The 26,188-nt window shown below is 40.8% G+C and overlaps 3 protein-coding genes across 3 annotated transcripts in view; 2 read left to right on the top strand and 1 right to left on the bottom strand.

Moving 5' to 3' along the window:
* Positions 1-26,188, top strand: part of LOC126403715 (serine/threonine-protein phosphatase PP1-beta catalytic subunit) — a 659,813-nt gene that overhangs the window by 518,805 nt on the left and 114,820 nt on the right. The gene's annotated exons all lie outside the window — the stretch shown is intronic.
* The window catches only part of c17h11orf68 (chromosome 17 C11orf68 homolog), a 616,176-nt gene that overhangs the window by 518,811 nt on the left and 71,177 nt on the right, over positions 1-26,188 (top strand). The gene's annotated exons all lie outside the window — the stretch shown is intronic.
* The window catches only part of LOC126403704 (mitogen-activated protein kinase kinase kinase 11), a 57,578-nt gene continuing 54,153 nt past the window's right edge, over positions 22,764-26,188 (bottom strand). The window contains exon 10 of the mRNA XM_050066429.1: positions 22,764-25,603. Within this exon, the coding sequence (XP_049922386.1) occupies positions 25,002-25,603 (602 nt within the window). The 3' untranslated portion in view covers positions 22,764-25,001. The remainder of the gene's footprint in view (positions 25,604-26,188) is intronic.

Here is a 26,188-nt window from a genome sequence, read left to right as displayed (position 1 = left end):
ACTGAGATAACATGTAAAACATGCACAAATATATTGTCAAGTAACACTTTCAAACAAAACTGTAAAAGCATCCTACTTCAACAAGCTCGGACGATGCTTTCTCTGAGACAATCCTAACAGCTAATCCATAAATTAAATAATCTTCTCAGCCCATAATATCGGCAGGAATGTTGCAGGCTTGTTGCAGGCTTGCTGTAACAAAGGTATAAATGGCACGTCTGTGTGTTGTGCAGTGCATTCACAAAGCAAGAGTTAAGTCTGTATTTTACTCAAATTTACTGACATTATCCCCCCCAGATATGATGCGCATGGTTAATAACACTTAACAGCACTACTAGCAGTGATGTACTGTTTAAACATCCTTTTTCTTTTAAATGTGGATTTAAACAAACAGAACCAATTCTGCCACACATTGTCACATGTTATCCATCTCATAATCTTTTGAGATTTTCGCTCTTCTGATGGATTTGAAATTGCTTTTTCTGCAAACGAGTCTCCATGCTGTGTAGCAAGATGAGCTTCCTGTACCCAAAATGCTGTCAGAACTTGTATTTGTAATTGCCATGCAGCCTCCATAACTTTGGACTGGGAGAGAGGTAGAAACAAGGTGCAGAGAAAACAAAAAACCTAAACATGCCCCCAAATCAGTAGCTATGTTTCCATTCAGAAGTGATTCGAATCATTGGGAAATGCGCATTAAAAGAAATACGAATTCTGTGTGTTTCCATTAAATGTACGGACTTTGGTGAAAACTACGAACTTGCGCGAGTTTTCCGCAGAACTGGAAACAAAACAAGTCTCGCATTCTTCTTCCTCTACGTTTTCTGGCGGTTGGCAACCAGCTTGTAAATGCATTACCGCCTTCCCGACCCGGGGTGTGGATATCACCATGGAGAGAGGTGCGCTACGTCAGACTTAATTCGAACATAACTGTTTCCATCCCCCGAGTGTATTTTAGTTTGTGCGAATCAGGGGATTTTAATTCGAATTTTGGCGTTTCCATCATAATTTTCCGATGCGATACTTCTAGATGCGGTCTAAACAGGCTGATGGAAACATGGCTACAGAGATGCTGATTTGCAGTGGATTGATATTATTATATAACCTCTGTCTTTGGCGAAATATGATAGGTAATTTGCAGTGGAATTTTTACTTGACAAATTACAGATATGGCAAAGTTGCACAGGATTACGATCACAAATGACCCCCCCACAATTACCAGAGGTCCCCTGGTAATGCTGATGGCATGTCAATAGGGCTGAAGTCGCAGAAAACACTTGAGAGATGGCGAAAACTTAGACAAGAGATTTTTTTGCTTTGACCAACAACAAAGTGGAACTGTTACTGAAAGTTACATGAGTGTAATAGCTGGTCAAGGCGTCAGAGAACAGATTGGAAGTTGTTGCAATGCAAATACCGTGACATATATAGAGAAATACAGAGACCATTATCCATTACTGGAGGAAGCCATGGCAATGGGACAGGAGTAACAGTTAACGATATCACAAAAGGTATGTAGGCCTAGCTATAATGTTTTGGCTTGGCACATCATGACTGATAAGACCCAATCATGAAGCAAATGCAGGTATCTGTGTCACTGTTTTCAAACTAAAACAGTGCAGTGTTTTTAAAGGTCTCCATTTTAGAGATTCTAAAATGCCAGAGTAGCATGGTCGCTTGGCGTAAACACAGCAATAGTTAAACATTTTTAAATGAAAATGTATTCCTGTGGATGTAACCTTGGGCGTTTGCTTGCTTTCCTTATTTCTGTCTCTGTTCTCGTGCATTGATTTGCCTAAGCTGAACAGCCAATCAGAGTGATTTCACTCAGACAGGGCTCTCCACCAATTCAACATGCTGCAAAAACCTGCCTACAAAGGCTAACTAGTGCTAACGGTACAGGACACACGCAAAAACCAGGGCCACAGATGCTCACCGACAACCTGACACTGGCCAACAGCCAACCGTCGGCCTTGTGTGTCAGAGCCATAGGTCCAATATTCACTCTCTTTTAGCTCTGTTTTTGGTCTCTACTAACGCCTGAGGGAAATGTCTGTCTCTTTCACTAATAAATGCTCCACTATGTTCACTGGCTAGTCTCGAACTTTGCAGCTGAGCAAGGAGTGTGCCGTGACTTTTTAAGAGTTTTTTCTCTGAAAACGCGGCACTCTAATGCACCATACAACACAGTGAAATTCCAGGACAGTAGAAAGGTATGAAAAATTAGATACTGCCAAAGCCTGTGCTGCAGCTTAAAACAACACAGGTGAACCACAATGGTAAAGCTGCAGGTCAGATGGCTCCATAGAGCCAAGGGGAACTGCACATTCAGGTGTAGATTCATCACTACCAGCATTTTCATTGATTTAGTTTCCTGAAAAAATGATTTATTGTAGCTGCTTTAATAAGATGTAAACCTCTAACAATGCTTCCTCCAAGGAATTAACCCAAACAATACGTTTTCTGACAACACCTACACACACCTTGAACGTCTTTAAAAATAAAGCACTCAACCTAGTGTGACAGGAAATTGCTCATTTAAAAAGTAATAATTACGAAAATGTTCAAGTGATGCATTTAGCAAAAATGTCAAACACTCACTAGTTACAGCTCCTCCACTGTCCCCTCAAAGCTGGGGCAGGCTGTTTATTTTAGCTTCAATGGGCAAAAATCCCATAATAAACTCTAAACATATTGTAACTCAAGAGGACTGCGAGAACACTCGACTTCTGCACCTCCTCTTGGCTGTGTTTTCAGGTTTTAGAGAATCTAGTTTGTGAAGACAGTCTTTGCCCAATCACAGCTCATTTCAGAGAGAGGGGTTTTCTACTGGCTGCTTTACAAATGCACATGCATGTCACTTCAGTGAAAGCCTGATTTAATAACAGAGAATCCTGCAGAGAACATTATTTCACCATTGGCAACAACTGCCTACACTGCAAAGCAACCCCCAAAAGGAAGACAGACTTCTCCAAATCTCAAAGAGAATCTGACAATAAACAAAATCAAACACATGTAAAAATTGGTGGAGCATTCTTTAACTTCACCTTTATGTAGCTAAGGTTAGCTAGAGCCTCAAACCAGTGTGTCCTCTGTCTCACTCCCCTCTGCTACAGATCAGCTCACCAAGAGAAGAGCAAGAGATGGACCCCAGGTCAGAATCCAGCCACTGCAAACACCAGCTGTAGGGGATCAGACAGCCCCAACTCTCCACCAGATCAAGCAAACTTTCTGTTGCTGCCATTACACAAATTAAACTGGGGCTGCTGCTGGTCATCAATATGCAGTGACACTAAGCTCTGAGGGGATTGCACTGGCTGAATTTGAGTCGCTACAGCTACGAACCAAAGGTCCGTTTCTGGAGCTGCTGCCTGTTCTCCTCTGGGGGAAGCAGTCCACAGCATCACAGAGGGACCGTGAGGCGGCTAGCTAGTTAGTTTTTGTCTCATAAACAGAGAGAGAGCTTTACAATGAAATAAGATTTAACAAATCAATGTATGGAAACACTTGGTTAATGAATGAAGTTAATGCATGGTCATGCCCATGGTCACCTGGTTGAAGGGGCTAAGAACAGAGAGAGGAGAGCTGCAGGAGGAGGATGAATTCTTTTTTTTTGCCTTTTCGTTTGAATCATTGGATATCGCAGCATTGAACAGTGTGAACATACAGTTCATCAGTGGTAGAATGTAACTAACTACATTTACTCAAGTACTGTACCTAAGTACAAATTTGAGGTTCCTGTACTTGACTCTTTTCTTTTCATGGCACTTTCTCCTTCTACCACAACATTTGAGGTGCGTGCATTTTCATCATTCATTCTTCTTTTATAAACACAATTTCATGTGTCTGAGATGTTGTCTGTCCAAATGTATTGTTTATACATCTGGCCCCAGATGTTCTGTCTCTCGCAGTGTGTGGCTTGCTATCTCGAGTAAAGACAAGATGGAATGTAATGAGGTGCCTCTGTGATGTTTTTGACCTCGCTGGGCGCGCTGAGACACGGCGACGTACTTTACTTCGACTCGCTCCCTTCTCATCAAGTCTGTCAGTCAACTGGATAACACAGAGAATTGAGAATCAGCAGCGTCAGCGAGGACGTGATGGAGAAACTCTCTGCAACGTCTGACCCTCCTCTACCCTGGCGCAAGTCTCCAAGGCTCTTGTTGCCATGGACACTGTGAATGAAAGCCTATAAAGCGCAGTGGTGTGGCTCTGCAGTGCCGTCACACTGAGCACTTAGTGCTTTGTTGTTGTTATTTTTCTTTTTATTTGGTTTATTTAAATCAATTCCCCATTTTGGATGTATTCTATTCTCTTTAAATCAAATAAACAGAATAGAATATTTCATGTATTATATTCAATAAGAGGTAAATAAAACTCAAAGTGAAGTTTTATATACTCCTTAATGAATATACACACATTGGAAAATCAGTAAAGCCTCAAATGACTATGTAGCCTACGCTGACTGTACACTACTTGCAGTGCCTTTGCACTGAGCACTTAGTGTTTTATTGACAGATAAAGTTAGTAACTAGCTGGTGAACATAGTGGAGCATTAAGCAGCTAAAGAGACAGATATTTTATTCATGAGTCCAAAACCAGAGACCAAGCAACCCAGTCACCAGAATAAATGTTGGCATTGTGCATTTCTTAAAACCATGGATAAGTTACATTTGTACATTATTATGTAGTGCATGCATTAAAACTTTAAGTTTTAACACCGTGGTTGATGTGTGGACAAATTTAGGCACAAAAAATACTTGGTAATGGTTAAAAGGTCATGTTCTGGCCTAAAATACAAAGTTTGAATGGCTAAAAAGCTGCAATGTTACGGTAAAAAAACTACCACTTTTAGTGGCACTATTCCTGCTAGAGACATAGCATTGTCTTGAAAAAAACAACACTTTTTGTGGCACTATCCCAGGCCAGTAGGAAACAACCATGTTTGGCGTCTAAAAACCTGCTGAAACACAGCGATGTGCTGCTAAAAACAACCACTTTTGTTGGTCTCGAACAGTGGTCTGCAGCTTGGCAAACTTCTCACCATGCACCATCCCCTCTAACTTGTGATAAAAAAGTCAGCTCACATACTAGGGATGGGCAACACAAGCAAAAACACTATTCGAAAATCGTGGCAACTATTCGACAATTTTTCGAATAATCCCCCCCCCCCACAGAGATCCATTCATCTTTAAAGGCCCGAACATACTCGGGCGGAACGGACTCCGCGGAGGTCCGCGCGGACTCAAAGCGGACGTCCGCAAGCCCTGCGCGCGCACACCGGTGACTGCTCGGCATGTATTTTTCACATCGCGGGGGTTTTTCACGGACATTTTTACAGGAAACTACAACGCGGAAGTGCGCTCGACTATGAAAGCCTGAATGACTGCGGACATTCCTCACGGAGTAGTAGTCTCTGCATGTTTCTCCTGTTTGTAGAAGAGCATCAAACTAGCTGGTAGCCCATCTCACACCGCTGTAGCAATCCTAGCCTGCCCTCGTGCGGTTAGGAGCTGAATTGCAAGTCAAATAAAGGGGGGAAATAAGACGGCGAATAGTAATAGTCGCATTAATAAATCGATTTTTCAAAAATAAAACGACTATTCGAAATTCGAAAATCGTGACCCATCCCTATCACATACTACATCACTTTATTAATGCTGATATGATACATATGAAAGATACAAATGTTTCAGGTTGGTGGTTTGAAGAAATGTACAATTACATTTTCCTCTGGCGACTGGACAGAAAGGAAGGTGAATATTGGATTTACATTTTTCATGCGACTAGAAACACAACTTTTGCTAATTTTGAGTGCGTAAATTAACAATAGTTTACTTTATAAAGTGGTAATACACTTGGCCACTTTATTAGGTACACCTGTTCAACTGCTTGTTAACGCAAATAGCTAATAAGCCAACCAGGTGGCAGCAATTCAATGCATTTAGGCATGTAGACATGGTCAAGACGACCTGTTGAGGTTCAAACTGAGCATCAGAATGGGATGGGAAAGAGATATGATTTAAGTGACTTTAAACATGGCATGGTTGCTGGTGCCATACGGGCTGAGTATTTCAGAAACTCCTGATCTACTGGGATTTTCACACACAACCATCTCTATGGTTTACAGAGGATGTAAACCATAGAGGATGTTTACAGAGGATCCAGTAAGCGGCGGTTCTCTGGGCAAAAATGCTTTGTTAATGCCAGAGGTCAGAGGAGAATGGCCAGACTGGTTCAAGATGATAGAAAGGCAACAGTAGCTCAAATAACCACTCGTTACAACCAAGGTATGCAGAAGACCATTTCTGAATCAACAACACGCCCAACCTTGAAGTCGATGGGCTACAGCAGCAGAAGACCACACCAGCTGCCACTCCTGTCAGCTAACAAAAGGAAACTGAGGTTACAATTCGCACAGGCTCACCGAAATTGGACAACAAAAGATTGGAAAAACATTGCCTGGTCTGATGAGTCTCAATTTCTGCTGTGACATTCAGATGGTAGGATCAGAATTTGGCATAAATAACATGAAAGCATGGATCCATCCTGCCTTGTATCAACGGTTCAGGTAGGTGGTGGTGGTGTAATGGTGTGGGGGGTGGCACTCTTTGGGCCCCTTAGTACCAACTGAGCTTTAAACGCCACACCTGAGTATTGCTGCTGTCTGTGCCCATCCCTTTATGACCAATGCTAACCCATCTTCTGTGGCTACTTCCAGCAGGATAACACACCGCGTCACAAAGCTAAAATCATCTCAAACTGGTTTCTTGAACATGACAATGTTCACTCCACTCCAACGGCCTCCACAGTCACCAGATCTCAATCCAAAGATATTTTTTGAGGCATTTTTTTCCTTTAATGGACAGGGCAGTTAAGTGTGAAAGCGGGAGAGAGAGAGGGGATGACATGCAGCAAAGGGCCACAGGCTGGACTCGAACCCAGGCCGCTGCGGCAACAGCCTTGTACATGGGGCGCCTGCTCTACCACTAAGCCACCGACGCCCCTATGCCACCAAAAATTAAGACAGTTCTGAAGGCAAAAGGGGGTCCAACCTGGTGCTAGCAAGGTGTACCTAATAAAATGTGCAATAAGCGTATGTCAGCGTACTGTTTCTTGTTTATTTTGCTGCCCCAAGTGGCCAACAAGAAAAATCAATTGATGCTTTTTAATTATTTTTTTACTTCAGATGAAATCCAGATGACCCCCAATACACCTTTTTTATTCCACCCAGTTCTTTTATAGCTATTTCAAACCAGTGGATAAAACATTTAAGTTTATTATATTGCTGACCTTTTGTTTCAGATATTTTTATTTAATTCCCATTTGTAATTTTATCCTCAGACATCTTTAACACTGTCTCCTGATCTGAGTTAAGCCTCTCCTTATTCAAAATAAACTTGTTAACTTCAAATCTTTTTTCTCTTCACAGCTCAAAAGATCATGTTCAGCATTGTGTAAGGAGCTGAACATCAGGTGTTCTAATTTTTCTCTCAGTTCAGTAATCAAATCCGGCTCCCACTAGTCAGGGTCTCCTATTTCCCAAAAGAGAACGTCTTATCAACGTTAATGAAGAGTGAGAATGAAGTTCTCTCTGTCTCCCTCAATTGTTCTCTGCTTAGCTGCCTTTGACGTAAAACTATTTTGGCCGGCAGAGTAGCAAAATACAATTAAAAAAAAGGAAGCAAACACTGATGTTTTCTCATGTGATTTAATTTGATTCTAGTCTTAACGCCATGGAAAAGAGTCATTACTTTGGGAAGTTTCAAAGATGCTAATTGTTTTGGATACTTTAATCTGGCTCAATCAGAGAAAAAGCAATGTGTATACTTTCTACCAAAAATAACACCATTTAAGCTGTGAACCATGATGAAGGGGGAGCATGAAGGTTTGGCACTGTTTTCTACCTCAGGGTCTGGACAACCCACAACAATAAGACAATCAATAAATGTGTAGTAGGAACACTGCAGAAGATTATCAGGGCAATTGTGAGCAGGGTTATAGAATATCTGTGACATACTGTTTATTGACAATGATGAGATTGATGGACATTTGAGTTTTGTAAAAGGCTAAATTTGAGAGTCAACTTACAAAATAATAAGGCATATTGATGGCTCCAGAAACCCCATTCATCTTAATAAATGTGGCCCTCTAATAATAACATACACAGTCACGTTTTTGCTCGCAACAACCTTTGCAAAACACAGAAGGTATAACACCACTATATATACACACACCGAGAGAAAGGTTAAAGTTATTTGAGTGTATAGGTTTCATTTACAAAAAAAGGATTCTGGCAGAGCAGATACAAAGAAATGTGCCTGTTGTGTTGTTTTCTGTAGATGCTCATATAGTCAAGGTAACTACCACAGGGCTCCCAGACACAGAGTGACCCCGAGGATTTGTCAACTGCAAATCTGTCCAAGAATATGCATAACTTAAGTACAATACATAGCACTTTTATATACAGTCAGAAGCCAAACAAAATATTTCCAACAGCATTATAGAACACAAAACAATATATTAGGCCAAGGCAGTAATTATATGTCCACCACCCAAATATTCATGCCTTCCCTCAAATACTAATAAAAAATATGATTTAAAAAAAAATCCTATGCTACGACAGGCAACTACATGCCCCTTTCAGAATAATCATTAACAAATGTAAACAGAGTCATAATTAAACTAAACAAATTGTCACTATTATTATTATCACAGTTTGTACTATAATGGTGTACTGCAGTTCTGCATATGGCTGCCCATTTTTGGTGAAAAAACGTGGGCCAATTTCCGAGTGTTAATAAATCAACTAGGCTTGGGCGGCATCACGATATCACACTATACCAGGGTATTTAGAAATTTCTGCGGTATGATTTTCAATACCGTCAAAAATACAGACGCTCATCTTTGTATTAACCTCATACTGGAGAGACCATGCTAAGGATGTTTTTCGTGCAGCACACATCACTCGCCTCCAGAGGTCAGTGTGGTGCAAGAGGCAACTGAGCTGTCTGCTAGTGGTGGAGATAAGCATAACAGGATCAACTGTAAACAGCCGACCTGTCTCGTGCCCGCAACAGCAAAGAGAACAGAGAGGCCATAGAGAAAACAGCTTATTTTAATCTAATCTAATTTGGTGAATTGTGGGTTTATTCTGACCACACCAGAGTTGGTGATTGCTGGAACAATGGACTAACTAACTAAAGGACTAACAAGACTAACCAAAATGGATTTGGTGAAAATTATTTTGTGTCTGTCGGGTTTGAATGAAAAGTGTTTTCTCGTAAGTTAACAAGGCACTTAAGCCTGGCGCAGTTCTGTGAAAGATTCAATATATTAATGATTTGTCTATTTATGAATATTTAATAAACAGACAAAGATAAAAAAAAAAAAGAGAGAGTTTGGGTAATGTAGCAAATCTGGCGGTCGCAAGGCAATTCCAGGAAGGTGTGAAGGTATGAAAAATTAGATACCACCCAAGCCTACAATCAACCATCACTGATGTTAGCTTTCATAGCTAAGTTACCAACCTGCAGTTCATTAGCCACACATTCAACCAGCAACCAACAATGCACACAAGAATCCACACAGGAATTCCAATGGCCTTGTGAACTCGTACTTCAGCGAATGGCAAATAAAGTCTTGAATGTTGAACAATAGTGCTAACAAGTGTATACAACAAATCTGAATGTCTTTATAGCATTATATTTGTCAAAGAGCCCAGGTGAAGTCTGAGTAAAGTGTCCATCGTGTATGTTGCTTATTATGTGTAATCTATGTAGACAGTAGAGGGTAAAAAAAATCAGTAAAGTATAGTGAAGTATACTACTACAAGAATAATAAAATCAATTGTCTTATCCTGTAGATACAGTTTGCTGCAATGAAAATGATTGAAGTGAGATGAACAGACTTAAAACCACATCTTATCAGATAAAACCAATGCTGACAAAGTTTTCCTTTGGGGCCATAATTTGCAATTAAAAAAAGGGTATTAAAGGCAATACACAGCATTATCGTAAAACCTTAAAAATCGTGATAATATTGTATCTTGATAAATATGTCATGGGGCCTTTGGTAATTCCCATCCCTAATAGACACATAGTAGCTTTCATCTATAGCATATTTGTATAGTATACTCTACAGATGCACTTTCTTATAATAAATAATTTAATATGACTGCAATATAAGCATCCCATGTATTGGGGGAGGCTTGCCTTGGGCTCACAACATCATAACCATCATCAAGCACATATCCAGACAATCATCACTACCAACAGAATGGCACCTCTGACAGTATTGCACACTGGGCTGAACTACAACTGCAAGACACCCCACATGTCTTACAATCAATACCAGTCGTCAACACACACATATGTACAGAACATGCAACAATACCACTAAGGTCCTTACTGCCAGTTCACAGTCAGTTCAAATACATATGTACTCACCGGTCACTGGAGAACACTGTCACAGCCTCCATGTCCACTTCTGAGATTATGGAGCTGGAGGTCCTGTTTTCTCAGGTGTGTCTTCAGCCGACGAAAACCACGAAAATAAAACTCCGTTTACATGCACCTGCTGTGGCAGGCAATGTCAAAGAGACACACAAGAGCTTGAATAAATCCGAGACACATCCTGAAAAGGTCTTACCAACACAAGTGCATCAGGCATGGCGTGTAACCCCGGTCTGTTTTCTTTTGAGTTTTCAAAATGGCGCTCGGCCAGGTAAAGTTCAGTGGACTAATTATGGTCACTTACTTCCTAATGCTGTGACTTTTTCTGCATCGGTGTCAACTTCCAATCTTCGCTCGTTTTAACGGAACAACAACTCGTTACATTACATTACTTGCCACGAAGTGCAAAAAAATATACATTTGGCTTCTTGACCTCTTTGCTAATTCTTCCACTTTCAGCGCGCACAGCCAAACTTCTCTCTGGCGCACGAGCTCTGAGTAACCAATCAAAAGAGAGGTCAGCTGGGGACGCAAATTATTACAGTTATTTATATTTTAATATTATTTACTTTTGGTGGATTCATTTTCATACAAACATTTCATTAAAAACAATAATAATAGTTTAATTAATTTAAAAATGAGAAAACATTTACAGGCGGTGCTCGGGTCATTTGGTGGGAGCTCGAGCGCCCCCTGCATGTTTGATCTGTGCTCTCGCTTTCCATTATTGAAATATTTAGCTCTGAGGCACTGCCTGCAGAGATGAGGTAGACTCAGGAGTATGTACAACAAGGGTGGAGGAAGTATTACGATCCTTTACTTAAATAAAAGCAGAAAAATGGCCCCTATGACTAATGTATGTTGTAGTCTATCATTAGATTATAATTACTCATGCAATATTGTAAAAACTGGGGGTTTATTGTTGTAGCTGGTTGAGGTGGAGATGATTTTTAAAGTAGCCTCTTTTGAGTGGGTCTGCGACTAATGATTATTCTCATTAGGGACACAACTGTGGGAGTGGAAATGAGGCTTGTGCATGTGTGCCCAGGTCACATAGTTTTAGTCATGAATCAACAGAGTTGTGTGCATCAAGCCTCTGGTCTGACAACACACAAACTAGTTGTGGAAGATGTACTAATTCAGATCAAAGAGTACTAACACCACACTGTGAAAATACTTCACAACAAGTAAAAGCTTTGTATTTCCTAACCTTACTTCTGTAAATGTATGGCAAGCCTCGTCAGCAAAATAGAGGCTACTTTAAGTATGAAAAATTAATATTACTGCTGCATTAATGTGTACGTTGCATTCTCCTGCCGTAGATATTTAAGGTTGTGCTCATTTGACCTCCTCTATATACTGTTGGGTAGATTAATTGACAGCAATGCAGCATATCCTACAAGATCATCATATGTTTGTATTCAAAGCTGTCCTATAAGAACAATATATCTCAAGTCAAAGTCAACTTTTCACAGTGTCAGAAAAACAGCCCTGTTTTCAGCTTTGTGACGATGCTTTTTCCAGCTGATCCAAGAAGGTTTTTTAAAGAGTTTATTTAGTTTAAGAAGCAGAAGAATTTCACAACACATAAAGGAACACTAAAGGATGTGATTTTCACTAAGAAGAAAGGAGATGAAAAACTATAATCTAAAAAAGTAGTTAAAGCTGTAATTTACCGCTGAGATGTAGTGGAGTAGAAGTATAAATTTACATATGGAAATTTTCAAGTAAAGTACAAGTACTTTGAGTTAGTACTTCAGTACAGTACCAGTAAATGTACTTAGTTACATTCCACCACTGGCACTATAACAGTGGATAAAAGTGTGCGAGTGCTTTTATGGGTCTGCCCAAGTGGCCCAAAATTTGTGTGGTTTAGAAAGAAAAAAAACATGCCAGTGCTGTTCCGGGGCTCAGCCCAGACATAGGGGGGTCTGTGGGCATGCTTCTGTGGGGAGATTATTTTTACCAACTACAACAGCTATATGCACCATTTTTGAAGCCATTTGAGATAATATCGTGCCTGTTTGGGAAAAAAACATCATAGTTGCCAAGGAAAAAACTCATACTGTAGAGCCTACGTCCTTTGTATCAAATTGTTCTCCAACTGTCTTCATCATTCTGAAACCACAACACAAGAAATGTTACGGTTGACTCATTTCAACTCTGGCCTCCTAAAAAGACTCAACACTTGTCTGATGTCTTTTATAAATTGTATAACATAGGTGGGGTAGGAATTTGTTGTAAACAGCATTACTAATCTTGAAACCTGTTTTTGATACTCTGGAGTAGAGTTCACAGAAATGTTTAGCTGACAAATCTACTACATCCATATCCATGCCATCATAATCTGGGTTGATCTAATTGCAAATCAATATTAGGCCTACAGAGGCTCATTTACCCAATTAGATTAGATTTCTGTAAGGAATAGCATAGACCCAGGGCCTTTGAGAAAATATGGGCTGGAGCCTCAAAAACTATCCCCCTGCTCATCCACACCCTGATCACCTCAACCCTCATCACCTACCATGTAGCTGTGAAACAGAAGGTCTCAGCACCGACGAATCATCTTTACCCACAGCTACAGAAATATCAGATACATCCACATACACACAGAGGCATTATTTCCACTGAACCATGCCAGTCTTCATTCCATGTTATGGGTCGTAAATTATGTGAAAAGATGTTGTATGATGGTCATATCAGAATATTTCCTTCTGCTTCTGTGGCAGGATTAACGCTGTTCTAGATATTATGTTAAAGGGAGGTGCGCACTGGATGCAAGTTGTCACATCTACCCCCTAGAAGTGACTACAAAAAGCCAGACAGGGCACAGGTAGGTACATCTTTGTCAACATTTTTGTGAGTATCAAGGGCTTAGGTCAAGGATGTATGAAGAGAACATGGATACAACGTAAGAGGCGGGGCATTCCTATAAAAGTTGCTCAGTGGTGCATGAAGCCAGAAACTTCCTGGGGATAAAACTACTTGCATCTGCCATCGTGAGCCCATAGAGCAAGAGCACTCAAGACTTCTGTCATCATAACTTGAATGGGGATAAAATCATTTAAATGTGCACCTATTCTATAGACTCTCCAAATGTTATCGAAACAAAAAAATCCTTTACAGTGAAACGAGTCACTTCACAAAAGTTGTAACTAGGGTTGCCACCTTCAGGGTGTCTCCTTGCTAGCAACTTCATGCCCAGGAGACAATTCAAGTGGGGGATCCGGCAGTTTTTAGTGTAAATGTTTCGGCACAATTGAAGGATTTTGAGGTCAAGAATTTCACTTGTATAATCAGTATTTACCAATTGACTTTACACTTTAAACAACCTTATTTCCAAACTACACTGCTCCTCAATGGCAGCTATAAGAACGGCTTGGGAACAAGACCTAAATTATACTTTTACAGACAACATATGTGACTCAGTACTTGATCAGATACACTCTTCTTCTATGTGCTCCCGACGCGCACTTTTGCAATTTAAAGTAGTGCATCGCATCCACATATCAAAAACCAAATTAGCTCGAATGTACTCTGATGCTGACCCTACATGTGACAAATGTAAAAGTGCACCTGCCTCACTCCATCACATGTACTGGACATGTCCCTCTTTAGGAAACTTTTGGACATCAGTTTTTCAAACAATATCAGAAACCCTTCACCACCAAATTGAGCCAAATCCCCTGACTGCAATTTTTGGAATTGCTCCAGACTTGGATTTGCCTAAAGCTAAACTCAACATTCTGGCTTTTGCTTCATTATTGGCTCGACGAGCTATCTCACTTAAATGGAGGGATTCTGCTCCTCCTTCCCTCTCACATTGGCTTAGAGAAATAATGTTCTGCATGAATCTAGAGAAGATCCAATACACTAAAAGTCATATACAGTGGTGTGAAAAAGTGTTTGCCCCCTTCCTGATTTCTTACTTTTTTGCATGTTTTCTGCACTTAANCATTGGCTTAGAGAAATAATGTTCTGCATGAATCTAGAGAAGATCCAATACACTAAAAGTCATATATTACTTTCTTTTGTTTTGGTTTTTTGACATCATGTGACACACCTGGAAGTTATAGCTACTATGTAAAATTGGCTTCAAAGCCCAGTGCTGTTCCTGGGGGCTTGGGTTAGGCTGGTTGGTCCACCACTTCATTACAATGGTAAGTATTTTGGCAACTACTCAATTGCCACGAAAGTTCAAATAGACATTCATTGTCCATAGAGGATGAATCATTTTGACTGATCCCATGACATTTTCTTGAGCGCCACCAGCAGGTTGACATTTTTAGGCTTAGAGTTAAACATCTCAACAACTATTAGATGTACTGCAAAGCAATTTGGCACAGGCGTTTATGTTCCAACAAAGGATAAATTGTCATCATTTGGATCCAGATTTTGGAAAGTCCTTATCAAGAAAAAGAAACCTCTTGATATGAACATGAAAAATCTGGGTGCTTCTTGAATTAACGACAAAAGACATACACTAATGTGATTAAGAACACGTTTTCTGATTCATTTTGTTGTTAAATTGTTACTGGGCGACCTCCAATGTGATGTCTACATTTCCATGACTACTGGGCAAATCTATCTGCTGATGAAGATCATGTGAAATGGCTGAGCGCTCCAGAACAGCTACTAAATGGACCTTTCACATGAATTGTTTTCTCATTTTTTCGTGATTGTGTCAAAGCAAAACAGACTATGATGCAAACCAAAATCTCTCAAAATCACAAAGTAATAATTTTGTCAGTTTAACATCAGACCTTTCCTTGTGATCAAAGAATAATTATTGTTATGTTGAGATCATAAAATAATTACCTGACATGACAAGAAAACAACACAAGGGAGATAATTACATGCATGTCCTCAACTGGGCTTCCATAACTGACAGTGAGTCCAAAAGGTGAGTAAAAATGACAATTACCACATATAATTACACCAATACAATCACTCAGCCTTATAAACTCATAAAAAATAAATAAACAACTTCTTTTAAAGTTTTATGGTTGACTGAGATTACTAAGAGAATAACTGAGCTTTCTTGTTGAGACACCAAATTCTGTTATTCCACCTTTTCCCTCTGTGATATGAATAAGGTCACACACAAGTCAGGAGTGTTACATTTTATTTGGTCTCATCTCTTTTTGAGCTTTTTCCTTTGTTTTTGTTTTTTTTCCACAGGTTAAAACCCATTATAATAGTCAAGAGAAAAATAAAAACATTTTCACATACTGTATACAGAAATAGTCCTCTTGACACAACAACAATAAAAACAGTTGATTAGGCCCAGCCCAGTGCGAGATTTCACAAAAATGCAACAAGAACAAATTTTCAAAGCCCGACGACCGCAAAACCTCCGACTCGCATGAGCAGAGACAGTTCTGAGAGAGATGTAAAAATGGCTGCCAGGGCAATGCAACAATTGTGTTATCACATCGCCTAGGTTGTAATAAGACACAAAATAAACATGGAAATGATTCTGGAACAATTACAATAAAAGCAAATAGATACAAAGACAGAGAGGAGGTCAACCTGGTCTACTACTTAAGGTAGCGACACAATCCTCATCTCTATCTAGCAGTTTTATGCACATACAAATTCAGTATGGGTGCCCCAAGGAGACATTAGGCTGCAATTTAAGTTTGGGATTTTGCTGTAAAGTACACAAAGAACCAGATTTCAAGCTCTACCAGGCAATTCTCTTGAATTTTCTGCTACACACAAATACTGGGGCTTGTCGAGGAATCATTTTGGTCGAATTGGAGAACTGGAATGTGAAGTTACTCTGCCTCATGTGAAGCACCCATACATACATCTTAAATACTCCAGTGAAAACCTATAAAATGTTTTGTTCATATGAAGCAATCGACCCGTCATCCTAATGTAGACCGTGTCCATGGCCATCTAGAGAAGAGAAATAGTTTTGATCCAGTGTGTAAAAAAGATGGCCATTTATAAATATCCACTTTTTCCCCCTGTGTATCAGTTTTGTAAATGTCTTTAGCTGGCTGGTGGGAAGCTGTCAGAAAGGGAAAGCCTTTTACAGTACTGTGATGCTGTGAGTGAAAAAGATTCCAACAGTGAGTCATGGGCACCGCTTCAAATTGCCTCTGTGGATCACTTAGAGTTACCGAAGCCCAAGCATGTGCACCTGAAAGAGACCACCTACTCTTGCATACCCTCAAGCTTCACTTAAATAATATCTGTATCTGTATATCTATCCATCTTCATGCATTTTAGTAATTTTGACATTCATATAATTTGTCAATCCCAATTTAATACATTGAACATTTGGACAACATTTGCAACCAGTGGTGCAAGGATGACATTTAATTGTAGGCTAGCTTGGAAGTTAGCGTCCTCCTGGTTCCCTTGACAAAATGCCAATGGGATTTTTCCATTGGATTTTGTATTACTGCAGAAAATAAGCTCTGTGTCAAACAAAATGTTTGTTCAGCAAGATAAGCTCCATAAATGAATGCCACTTTTTGAAGCATAAATTCAATTGCTAAAAGTAAAAAGTTAACATAAGGCTATAAATGGACTACGATTTCAACATCGCCACCACAACGAGGCTGTACTGCATGGTTTAGCGTGATGATGCTCTGTAGTCTCATTTAGCTACTTGTTAGCTAGCTAGCCTGTTAGTTTTTTGAGACACTTAAAGGCCTCAAAATTCACAAGTATTTACTGTTGTATTTTATGTCGTAGAAAAAAGCATAAAAGTCTCTTAATCTGGTGCTAACCACAGACCTTATTTCAGGCATCCAACCAAAACCCCGTTCAAAAAACACTATAAACTTTGAGGTAAGGGAACCAGAAGTGCTAAAATGCTAACTCAACCTGTTCGTATTTTCAGCACTCTTGCTGATTTGTTTCACTGGAATCTGAGCTACGAATCAAACAAAATCCATGCAGAGTTTTCCATATTTTAACTTAGACAAACCTGACATCCAAATTTGTGCAATTTACTATTTTCGGTGCAGCTGACCATTGAGAGAACAAAGCTAGCTTGGACTATGGCAAATGCAATTAGCTAGCATAGCAATGGCCAGTTTCATTTAAATTTGCTGCTGAAAAGGCATTCCTAAAACATGTTATGGGAGGAATAAAGACAATACTAACTCTTGGAATGGTAAAAATGATGTGAGGTGGGAAAAACTGTATTTTTGATGCAATAACTGCATCAAGCTTCATCGATTGCTAAATAGGTTGTACTGGTAAAACTCGCTTATGCACCCTGACATGTAGTACGACACAGTGTTATATCGGCTATTTCACTCCTTTCATCTGCAAGCAATGTAGAGAAGACGACAATAAATCATTGCAGTCTGTATTTGAGACACTAGAGCTGTTTACTCAACCAATTGGTTTGCAGCGCGCTCACTCAATGCTCTAGAAACAGAAATTTACAGACTGAGCGGCTTCTATTCCAGGAAGATCACGAGGTAATTGAGTGTCATAGCGAGGCAGAACAATAATCACGACCACAGGGCTGTCGAGTGGAGGGGGGACGAGTGTGTGGGCCTTGGACTTAATAACCTCATAGATAAAAATCCATGTTTATTTTTGCTAAACAGAACCCCAGCCTTCTCCGAGAGCTGTTACAGTGGTCTTGGAAACAAATTGGTCCACCTTTCGTGGCTCCCATTCATTCAGTTTTCGTTGTTAGAGAAAGAGAGGACAGCAGATGGTGACCTTGGAGGCAGACTGAAAAGAATTAGGAATAATGTTCACACTTTGAGAGACCAAGCATTAGCTTACGCACCTGGCAGCGCCTCTCGCAGACATGGCTTTTGTCCATATCCCTATTGGGATGTGCAATTCCTGTACAGTCAATGGAAGGTCATATTTGATCATTTGGTCTCGGCCTGTTAATGCCAAACAAAGGTCTGGGCAGGTGTTTCAGTTAATATGAGCCAGAAAGAGCAATAATGTGTCTCTGGCGCTGACGGCTGGCTGTGAGACAAGTGAAACGAGGCTGATAACCAGGTATATTTGTAACCTCCACTTAATTGAACACAAGCAAGCAAAGGCAGCAATGGTAAATGGGGTGAAAGCCACTGAAATGCCAGGCCATCTATTTTGTCGTTTTAGAATTTACTCTTCGCTGACCTGCCAAGGTAAGATTTCATCAATAAAATAAATGCGACACATGTTCAGATGCAGTTTTTCCCTCCATTCTCCAATTTTCTGTGTAACCATGAAGGAGAGAAAACATGATTTAACCAGAGCTGCAGCAATTTAAGAAATAAAGTGTCCTCCGGACTTGAAGTCAAACATTAGAGATGGGTATGTTACTTAGAGTTAACAGGATAGTTCAATCTAAAGGGGAACACTACCTAAATTACGTTATTTCCTTGGCCTCGGAAAGTTCAATCAATATTTGTGAACATGAGCTACTCTCTCTGTCTCAAAGCCAAAAACAAGAGAAGTAAGTCCAACCCGTTCTTATTCCCAGGTCATCCAATATCGACGCTTTAGCGAATCTATGTGACGCACAGCTAAAGGCATTGTAACACCTAATGAATGTTGTGAAAGTCATGGTTAGGTATAGACAACAAAAGTACTTGGTTATGAGTAGAAAAAATATGTTTTGGTATAAAATATGTATGTTTGTTTCATCAGTGTGTGACGAATGTACGTAAATTGCGTAACGTTATGTTTAAGCAACATTGACTTGATTTCACACGGGACACGAGCTGTGGTCTTCTGGATGAAAGTCCAATTTAGTTTGACCTATCTCTACCCTTCCCACCCTACATGGACTATCTCATGTTTTATACAACGTCAGTTGCCCCCAGCACCAAGTACTGCCACATATGGGTGATATAATATCTCACACCGAGGGGCATGACAATTTGTCAGTATTGGACGCCCTGGGGGTGACAACAGGCTGCTAACTCTCAAACTTGTGATGTCATCAAGTATACAGTCTGCAGCTGCTCCATAGACAATGAACAGGAGCCTGATTTTGTGGACCCTCAGAATGTTGTCCTTTCTATACGCAAATGAGCTTTATTTTACTGCAGGGTTCTCAGTTCTGAAATAGAGAATGTACCCATATTCTCAAAACATTTCCCTGGGTGCTCTCAGTGTCATCTAAAACATCTTTCCCAATTCATTTTCTATGGAGTAGCTCCAGACTTAACACATAATGACATCACAAATTTGAGTTTTTGGATTTGGAAGAAAGTTGTTCATGATTACTAAAATTTTGGACTGTCTTAGACCACAGGTATAACATGTATGAATTTTGAAAATGAGCGTAGTTTACTTTTTAGCATTTAAAATAGTCAGTGGCATTCAATTTGAATCAGCTGCTTAATAAGGGTACATAATGTAATAAGTATGCATGTAAACACATCCAGTTTTCACAGAGCCAAATTAAGCTTTAAATGCGACTATGACCCTGATGGATGGTTGCATTAGGCAATGCAAATAGGTAGCTTGCAACATGTCTTTTTTCCCCTCTAGATAATGGCTCTGATTTTTCATCTCTGAAATTCTATAACACAACCTCTGATCACAAGTAGCCTCTTGGTGTGATGAGGGTCAGGGCCTTTGGGTTCCTCCATTGTGCCATCTCATTAGCTTTTATTCATGTAATGTATTGACCATTTGCCATTCACTGATTAGGCGCAATGGTCTGAGCTTGAACTTCGAATTAAGATCATCAAATCATGTCTGCCTCCGGCCACTGTGAGGGCTGAAAGTGGATCACCGGTGGTCAGATATCGTTCTCTCCTGCAGAGAATTCGCTTCCATTCTCCCTGTCAGTTTGTACTTGGACGCTGATTTGCAGTGACGGATGGGGCGATGCCTGGAAGAGCAGAGCGTCACAAGCAACTCATCAGTGCTTTCTTATTGGAGTGCCGGCTGTCAGCTCGGGAAGAGGAGTGGCAGCTACGGTTCCTACATCTGACAGCCAAAACCAAAAATCGGACGTCCCTGACCACAAAAGACTTCTTAAGAGTGTGTCCCACTCAATCCATCAGCTACCAAACTAGAGTTTTGTCAGATTAAGAGCTGAGGTGAAAGTATTTTGTTTATGGTAAAATAAGCATACATTTTAAGTATTCTAATGTATTTCTATGTACACTTCATTTTGCAGCAGGAAAGTTTTTACCCACTTCAAAGGAACCACTTCCAGGAGGAAACCCACTCTGACTATGGGCAACAACTTAATCATATGTGAAAAGCCTACTCCTGTTATTGCAAGTCATATTTCATAAAGTCAATTACACGACGTGTGCAAGCTAGATGGAGAACGGCAGGCAACACTTTTCAACATCAGGTCTGAGGGAAAATTAAAGTCTGGCGCTGAGTGAACATACAGACAAGACATGAGTGGCAGGCTGAAGTGGATACTTGACACACACACAGAATTTGTGACAGAAATAATCTGCCAGACGTTTCAATCATCTCAATTTCCTTCATGTATCATTTCTCCTCGCAGAGCTCTGTTGACAATAACAGGCATCCCAGCCTAATGACTATCACAGGATAGCTCTCGTGGCTTTGTGTGTTGACACGAGGCAATAACTCATCACTTGTCACGTCTGTAAAACGTTTGTGGCGAGGACAGGCGAGCGAGGCAAGGTAGGGAACACTGCTGAGAGAGGCAAATTCTGGATCAAACCTCCGACTTTTGCACACCAGGAAGGATGCTCTAAAGTGCTCATGTCTATGTGATGACAGGTGAGTTGTTTGATTGAACCAGAGGTAAAGTCTTGCAATGTTTAGCTCTGTTTCTGTTGTTCAAATTGGATGTTCTCAAGGAAGATATTCCAGTTAGGGAAGACTCAGACCTGACCTGCCCCCTTATGTGGTTTTTAAGCCTCCAGGTACATGCAAATGTCTGCCTTTAGATGTCTATCAAGTTTGTCTGAAGCATACTAAGACCTTTACAAGCACTGTGTCTCTTTGTTACTGTTGAGTATTTCTTGGATGTCCAGTAGATGATGAACAGACACATTAAAGCGCAATAGAAATATTCAATAAAGCTCCTGTTTCAAGTTCAAACAAATCCAATTGCCTGTGTAAAATGAGCACTCCTCTGTTAATGGACTCTGTCCTATGACAAATGCTATTTCTTTTTTTTTACTGGATAGAAACCTGGCTGTTACTGAATTGAATGCTCTGCAGTGTCAGGACAAAACTGCCCCCAAGAAAACTTTCCAGAGAAGAAGGAAGCAAAGGAGTAGGAGTGAGAAGAGAGAGAAAGAAAATCTCCCACATCACCTGAAGGCGGAGGACGTAGAAAAAGGTGAGCCTCGGCGGTGAAGATTTCATCCGGTCAGCAGCTGAACAGCCAGTGGCAACAGAGTAATAAAGGAGAGAAAAGGGAGGAAAGATAGCTCAACCCACCTTTGAAACTTTATGCATAAAAAAAGGGCACGGCTTAAATCGAGACGTAAGCTGATGCACAAGGCGACTCAATATACCTTGCGAGGAGGACGCGGGGCATTTTCGTAACGTCGGGGGAAATTAATTAACCAAATATCTAAACGCTTTGTTAATGCTCTCTACTCTTATCAAGAGGCTAATTATCACTATCAGCCTCTTCTGTTCGTCAGACGGATTATTAGGCTAATCACAAAGCTTTCCCCTTTGGAGACAAGGTTTTCACTCTTCATCAGAACAAAGCCGTTATTGTCCTCCAATGACACGGTGTCACTGATGGAGCCAATCATTAGTATTTGTACCTCGTAATGCTCCAGCAAAGACATGGGTGACGAGTTTGCGCCATTCGTAAGTGGGTCTCTTTCAGTTGCTTACATGCTTGGACCTCCACCGATTATGTCAATACACCAGTTGACTGCCATTTAAAAAAACACACCCTTGGACACAACCCATTCCAGGAGTTACTTTCTGATGAAGTATTTGTTGCTGCAGCTACTTTCCCTCAATCCGCCTCACAAGAAAGTGCCTGAACACTTAGTATGAATAACGATCAGCGATGATAATGATTGTGAACCAAGAGTAAAAGGGCAAGCTGTTGCTCCAGTGCATTCCGGTCTCTTGCGACTGCCGCCGGTGGAAAAATTGATATTTCCACAATGAATTTCTTCCTATACTATTGTTTAAAATTGAGCTTCTAAACTGTATCTGTTGTGGAAATATCTAAAAATGATATCACAGTGATTCATAGGATCCTACCAGATCTATTTAGCAGTGTTAAAATGGTTTAGGATGGATTTTTAAAGGTGTGGTGTGTAGGATTTAGTGGCATCTAAGGTTGTAGATTGCACTCTGAAACTACAGGAGGCTGACGCAAAAAACACAAAAACACAAATGGTCCAAATGCAGACATAAATGGCTCATTATAAGGTAATGAACACACAACAATTCTTGTTTTTAGGTGACTAAAAACATAATTAGGAATATTTTATACCATTCCTGTCAATATATCCCCCTAAATCCTACACACTGGACCTTTAACAAAAAAAATGGGAAGGACAAGAGTTAGGAGCCCTGCTTCTCTAGTCTCACAAAGCCAGCCTACATCTCACCACTAAATGTTTTGACCCATGTTTCCCATCACCAATGTTTAGATGGTCCCTGGCCCCCTGGTCCCTGAAGCTAAATCTTATCAAATGGGGGTGCGTGACCTAATGCGTATCGATTTAGAGGTCTTTAACCATAAAAAGGTTGAGAACAGTTCTCTTAGCTTGGCATTAAGAGTTGAAACAGGGGGAAACAGCTGGCCTGGCTCTGTCCAAAGGCAATAAAATCCATTGATCAGCACCTCGTTTTCTTTTCATGGAGTCTTCACTGATTGCCTGGCAACCTCCTGGCAAAACAAAACTCTAGGAAGTCAATGCTATTAAAAAAAACAAGATGTGATTTATTAATGAGGGAATTTCACAGAGCTGGAAGACAGATTTTGTTAGCTTTGGACAGAACTAGCTAGCTTTTTACCTCTGCTTTCATGCTAAGCTAAGCTTATCATCTGCTGGCTCCAGCTTCATATTGAAAGGTACGATATAACCGTAGCATTAATCTTTTCATATCACTCTCACTCAAGTAAGTAAATAAGTGGGTTACCCAAAATGTCAAACTATTCTCTTGGATTTTTTTTTCATTCCTTCTCTCAGAAACTAAATTTTGTGGATCATTACAGGTAAATTTAACATTCCCGCAACAACCACAAGTTTTCCTGATTCAAACATTGGAAGATGAGACTAATAACAGCTATGCAATGCTCATCCAATCCGGTCAAGGAGAGAAGTGTCAATCATGTCTGCCAAACTGCAGGCTGGCTTGTGAGGCTACTACTACTCTGGTTGACTGTACAAATAAATAAAATATTCAATGAAGCTTCCATACAGACGTATTATAGTATTTGCAAATACTTCAAAGTATTTGGTTGAACCTTCCTACAGCATCAGACGGGTAGTGATAAGACGGCAAGGGTGATATTTAATAAGATAACCACAGAAAAGTATATTTAAGTTGTGTTTAAATACTATCTGTGATCGTCTCAACTTTCTCTGTGCTGTCCAGTGCGGCAGCCTCCACCCGTCTGGCACTCCATGGAGGTAAAAACAATGTATTTGCAAACACTCTTTGTCCCAGCCCTTACTCTGTCACAGTGGCATTCTTTGGCATATGAGGGGAATGCAGAGGGCTCCCCCGTCCTGTTTCCGGCACTGTGTCGCCTGCCAGCCCAATGAATCTGTCCAATCCCTGGCATTTCAAGGGGAATGTGACTGGAATTTTATCTGCTTCCAAGTGGAATGTCTGGGTCATGGATTTGTCTTGGATTTCATGAGTGGCCTGGAATATCCACTCTGAGTGCTTTCTCCCATAATGCAACAGGCAGCTGCTGTTTAAAATAAAAAAACAAAAACAGTAAGCTTTCCTTGAACAATGAGTCTAGACATACATGCACACACGCACGCACGCACATGACATTTTCTTCCACGGCAACACTAAGCTGATTTGCAAATTTAAGCCAAATTCATAGCATCTTCCCTACGCACCAGATTAACCATTCAAGAAATCTTGAAAAGATATATACTAAAAACACTTCACGAAATAAGGCACTCCAATTTTTCCATTGTCCTGAATGCTTTCAGTCTGCAGAGAGGTAGAGGCAGATGAAGCTGTGCAAGTCGCCTTATCCACCTCTGCATTGTCACAATGCTTCAAAGGTAGGGGGGAGATGAAAGCAGGTGATATGAGCAGTCTGATAGAATCTGAAGATGGGACTAGTGATCTGTGTTCTGCTCCTTCAAAGGGAAAGAGAAACCGAGATAAAGAGGAAGAATGAAATGGGCACCAGCTATTGGTTCAAAGGCAGCTATCCCACAATCCAATGTACCACCTTTCACTGGCTTTCAGGATTCCAAAGCAGCAGGCTGGTGTATAAATAGGACCTGCAATGATTGGAGCTCCCATGGGGGAAACCTACCTCAGTGGGTAGTGATGGGTGTGCGTTTTTTTTTTTTTTTTTTTTTTTTTTTACAAGATTCCAAATCCTCGCTAGGATAAAGTAGTGGAAAGGGTCATGGACTGTGTTGCCTTGCCACAGGCACAGGTTTAGAACCTATCATCTCTGAGTTGCGTCGGGGACTTGAAGGGCTTGAGCCCCAGTGTCTTGCGGGGATGAGCTCTCTCTTTGGCGCCATCTGTGGGCTTGCTGCAGGCTGCCCAGCCAAGGTCAATGAGTGGCGAGTCGGCCGGGTTGATGGGCGCTATACGGAATGAGGGCAGCGTGGGTGAGCCATTAGTGGAGCACGGGGCAGAACGGGAGGTCGGAAAGGGAGCCGAGAAGGGGTCGAAGGGGGAAGCTGTGTCCGAGCCGCTTGAGGGGTCAGCCTTGAGGGTGAACGGGTCACAGTCTGGCGATGGGAAGGGGTCACAGTTGGTGAAAGGGTTGGTAGGGGAGGGTTGGTAGCCCAGAGGGCTGCTGTCCACACGGTGCGGGCTGCGGCCACCACCTGAGTTCCCACCACCAGCCGAGATGAAGCTCCAGGGGTCAATGCGGGGGCGGATGGGGGACGGGCGGGGCCGGGGGATGACGTTGACTTCCAGGCGACGGGTTTTGGGGCTCCAGAGGGCAGGGTTGGGATGAAGAGATAAGGACACAGAGGGTTTGTCATCGGCGTCTTGTGTGTCTTGGCACAAGGGCAGGTCCAATACTGTAAGGAAGAGACAGAAAAAAAACATTAAAAGGGCACTCCAGCCATTTGTGACTTGCTCTAAATCAAAAGTTTAAACATTTAACATTATATTTTGATGTTCTCAGTGGCTTAGCATCGCACAACGTCAGCTCAAATTGGTTACCGTTGGATTTTAAAAGGTTTTGATATTCTAAAAGCCAAGACTTCATTTAAAGTCAAGCAAAACCCTAAAATGACCAAAAATTGAGATGTTGACATACATCTACTTTTATCTAGAAATGAATGGTTACAATATCCGTCAGATTTTGATTGGGCATGCCGCATTTAGTACCTCACTAAGTTGGTTGACTTGTGAGAGACTTCGAATAGAGGTCAAAATCAAAGCAGTTGAGGCCAAGATGTCCTGGCTTATGCTGAGTCCTACGTTTCCCATATTGGAACTAAAGAGCATCTTTCATCAGACTGACCCAGCCTGTTAAATTTACTCATCTTTCAAACTCAATGCCACAGTTTATAACACAGGTTTTCTGTCAAATATTTTAACTAACATTTCATATCAGAGCTATTTTCTGTGACTTCTCCTCCAGAGCCACAAAGAGGACA

This window comes from Epinephelus moara, chromosome 17 (genome assembly GCF_006386435.1).
Source record: "Epinephelus moara isolate mb chromosome 17, YSFRI_EMoa_1.0, whole genome shotgun sequence".
In the NCBI taxonomy this organism is placed as follows: Eukaryota; Metazoa; Chordata; class Actinopteri; order Perciformes; family Serranidae; genus Epinephelus; species Epinephelus moara.
This window is presented reverse-complemented; position numbering and strand designations above follow the sequence as displayed.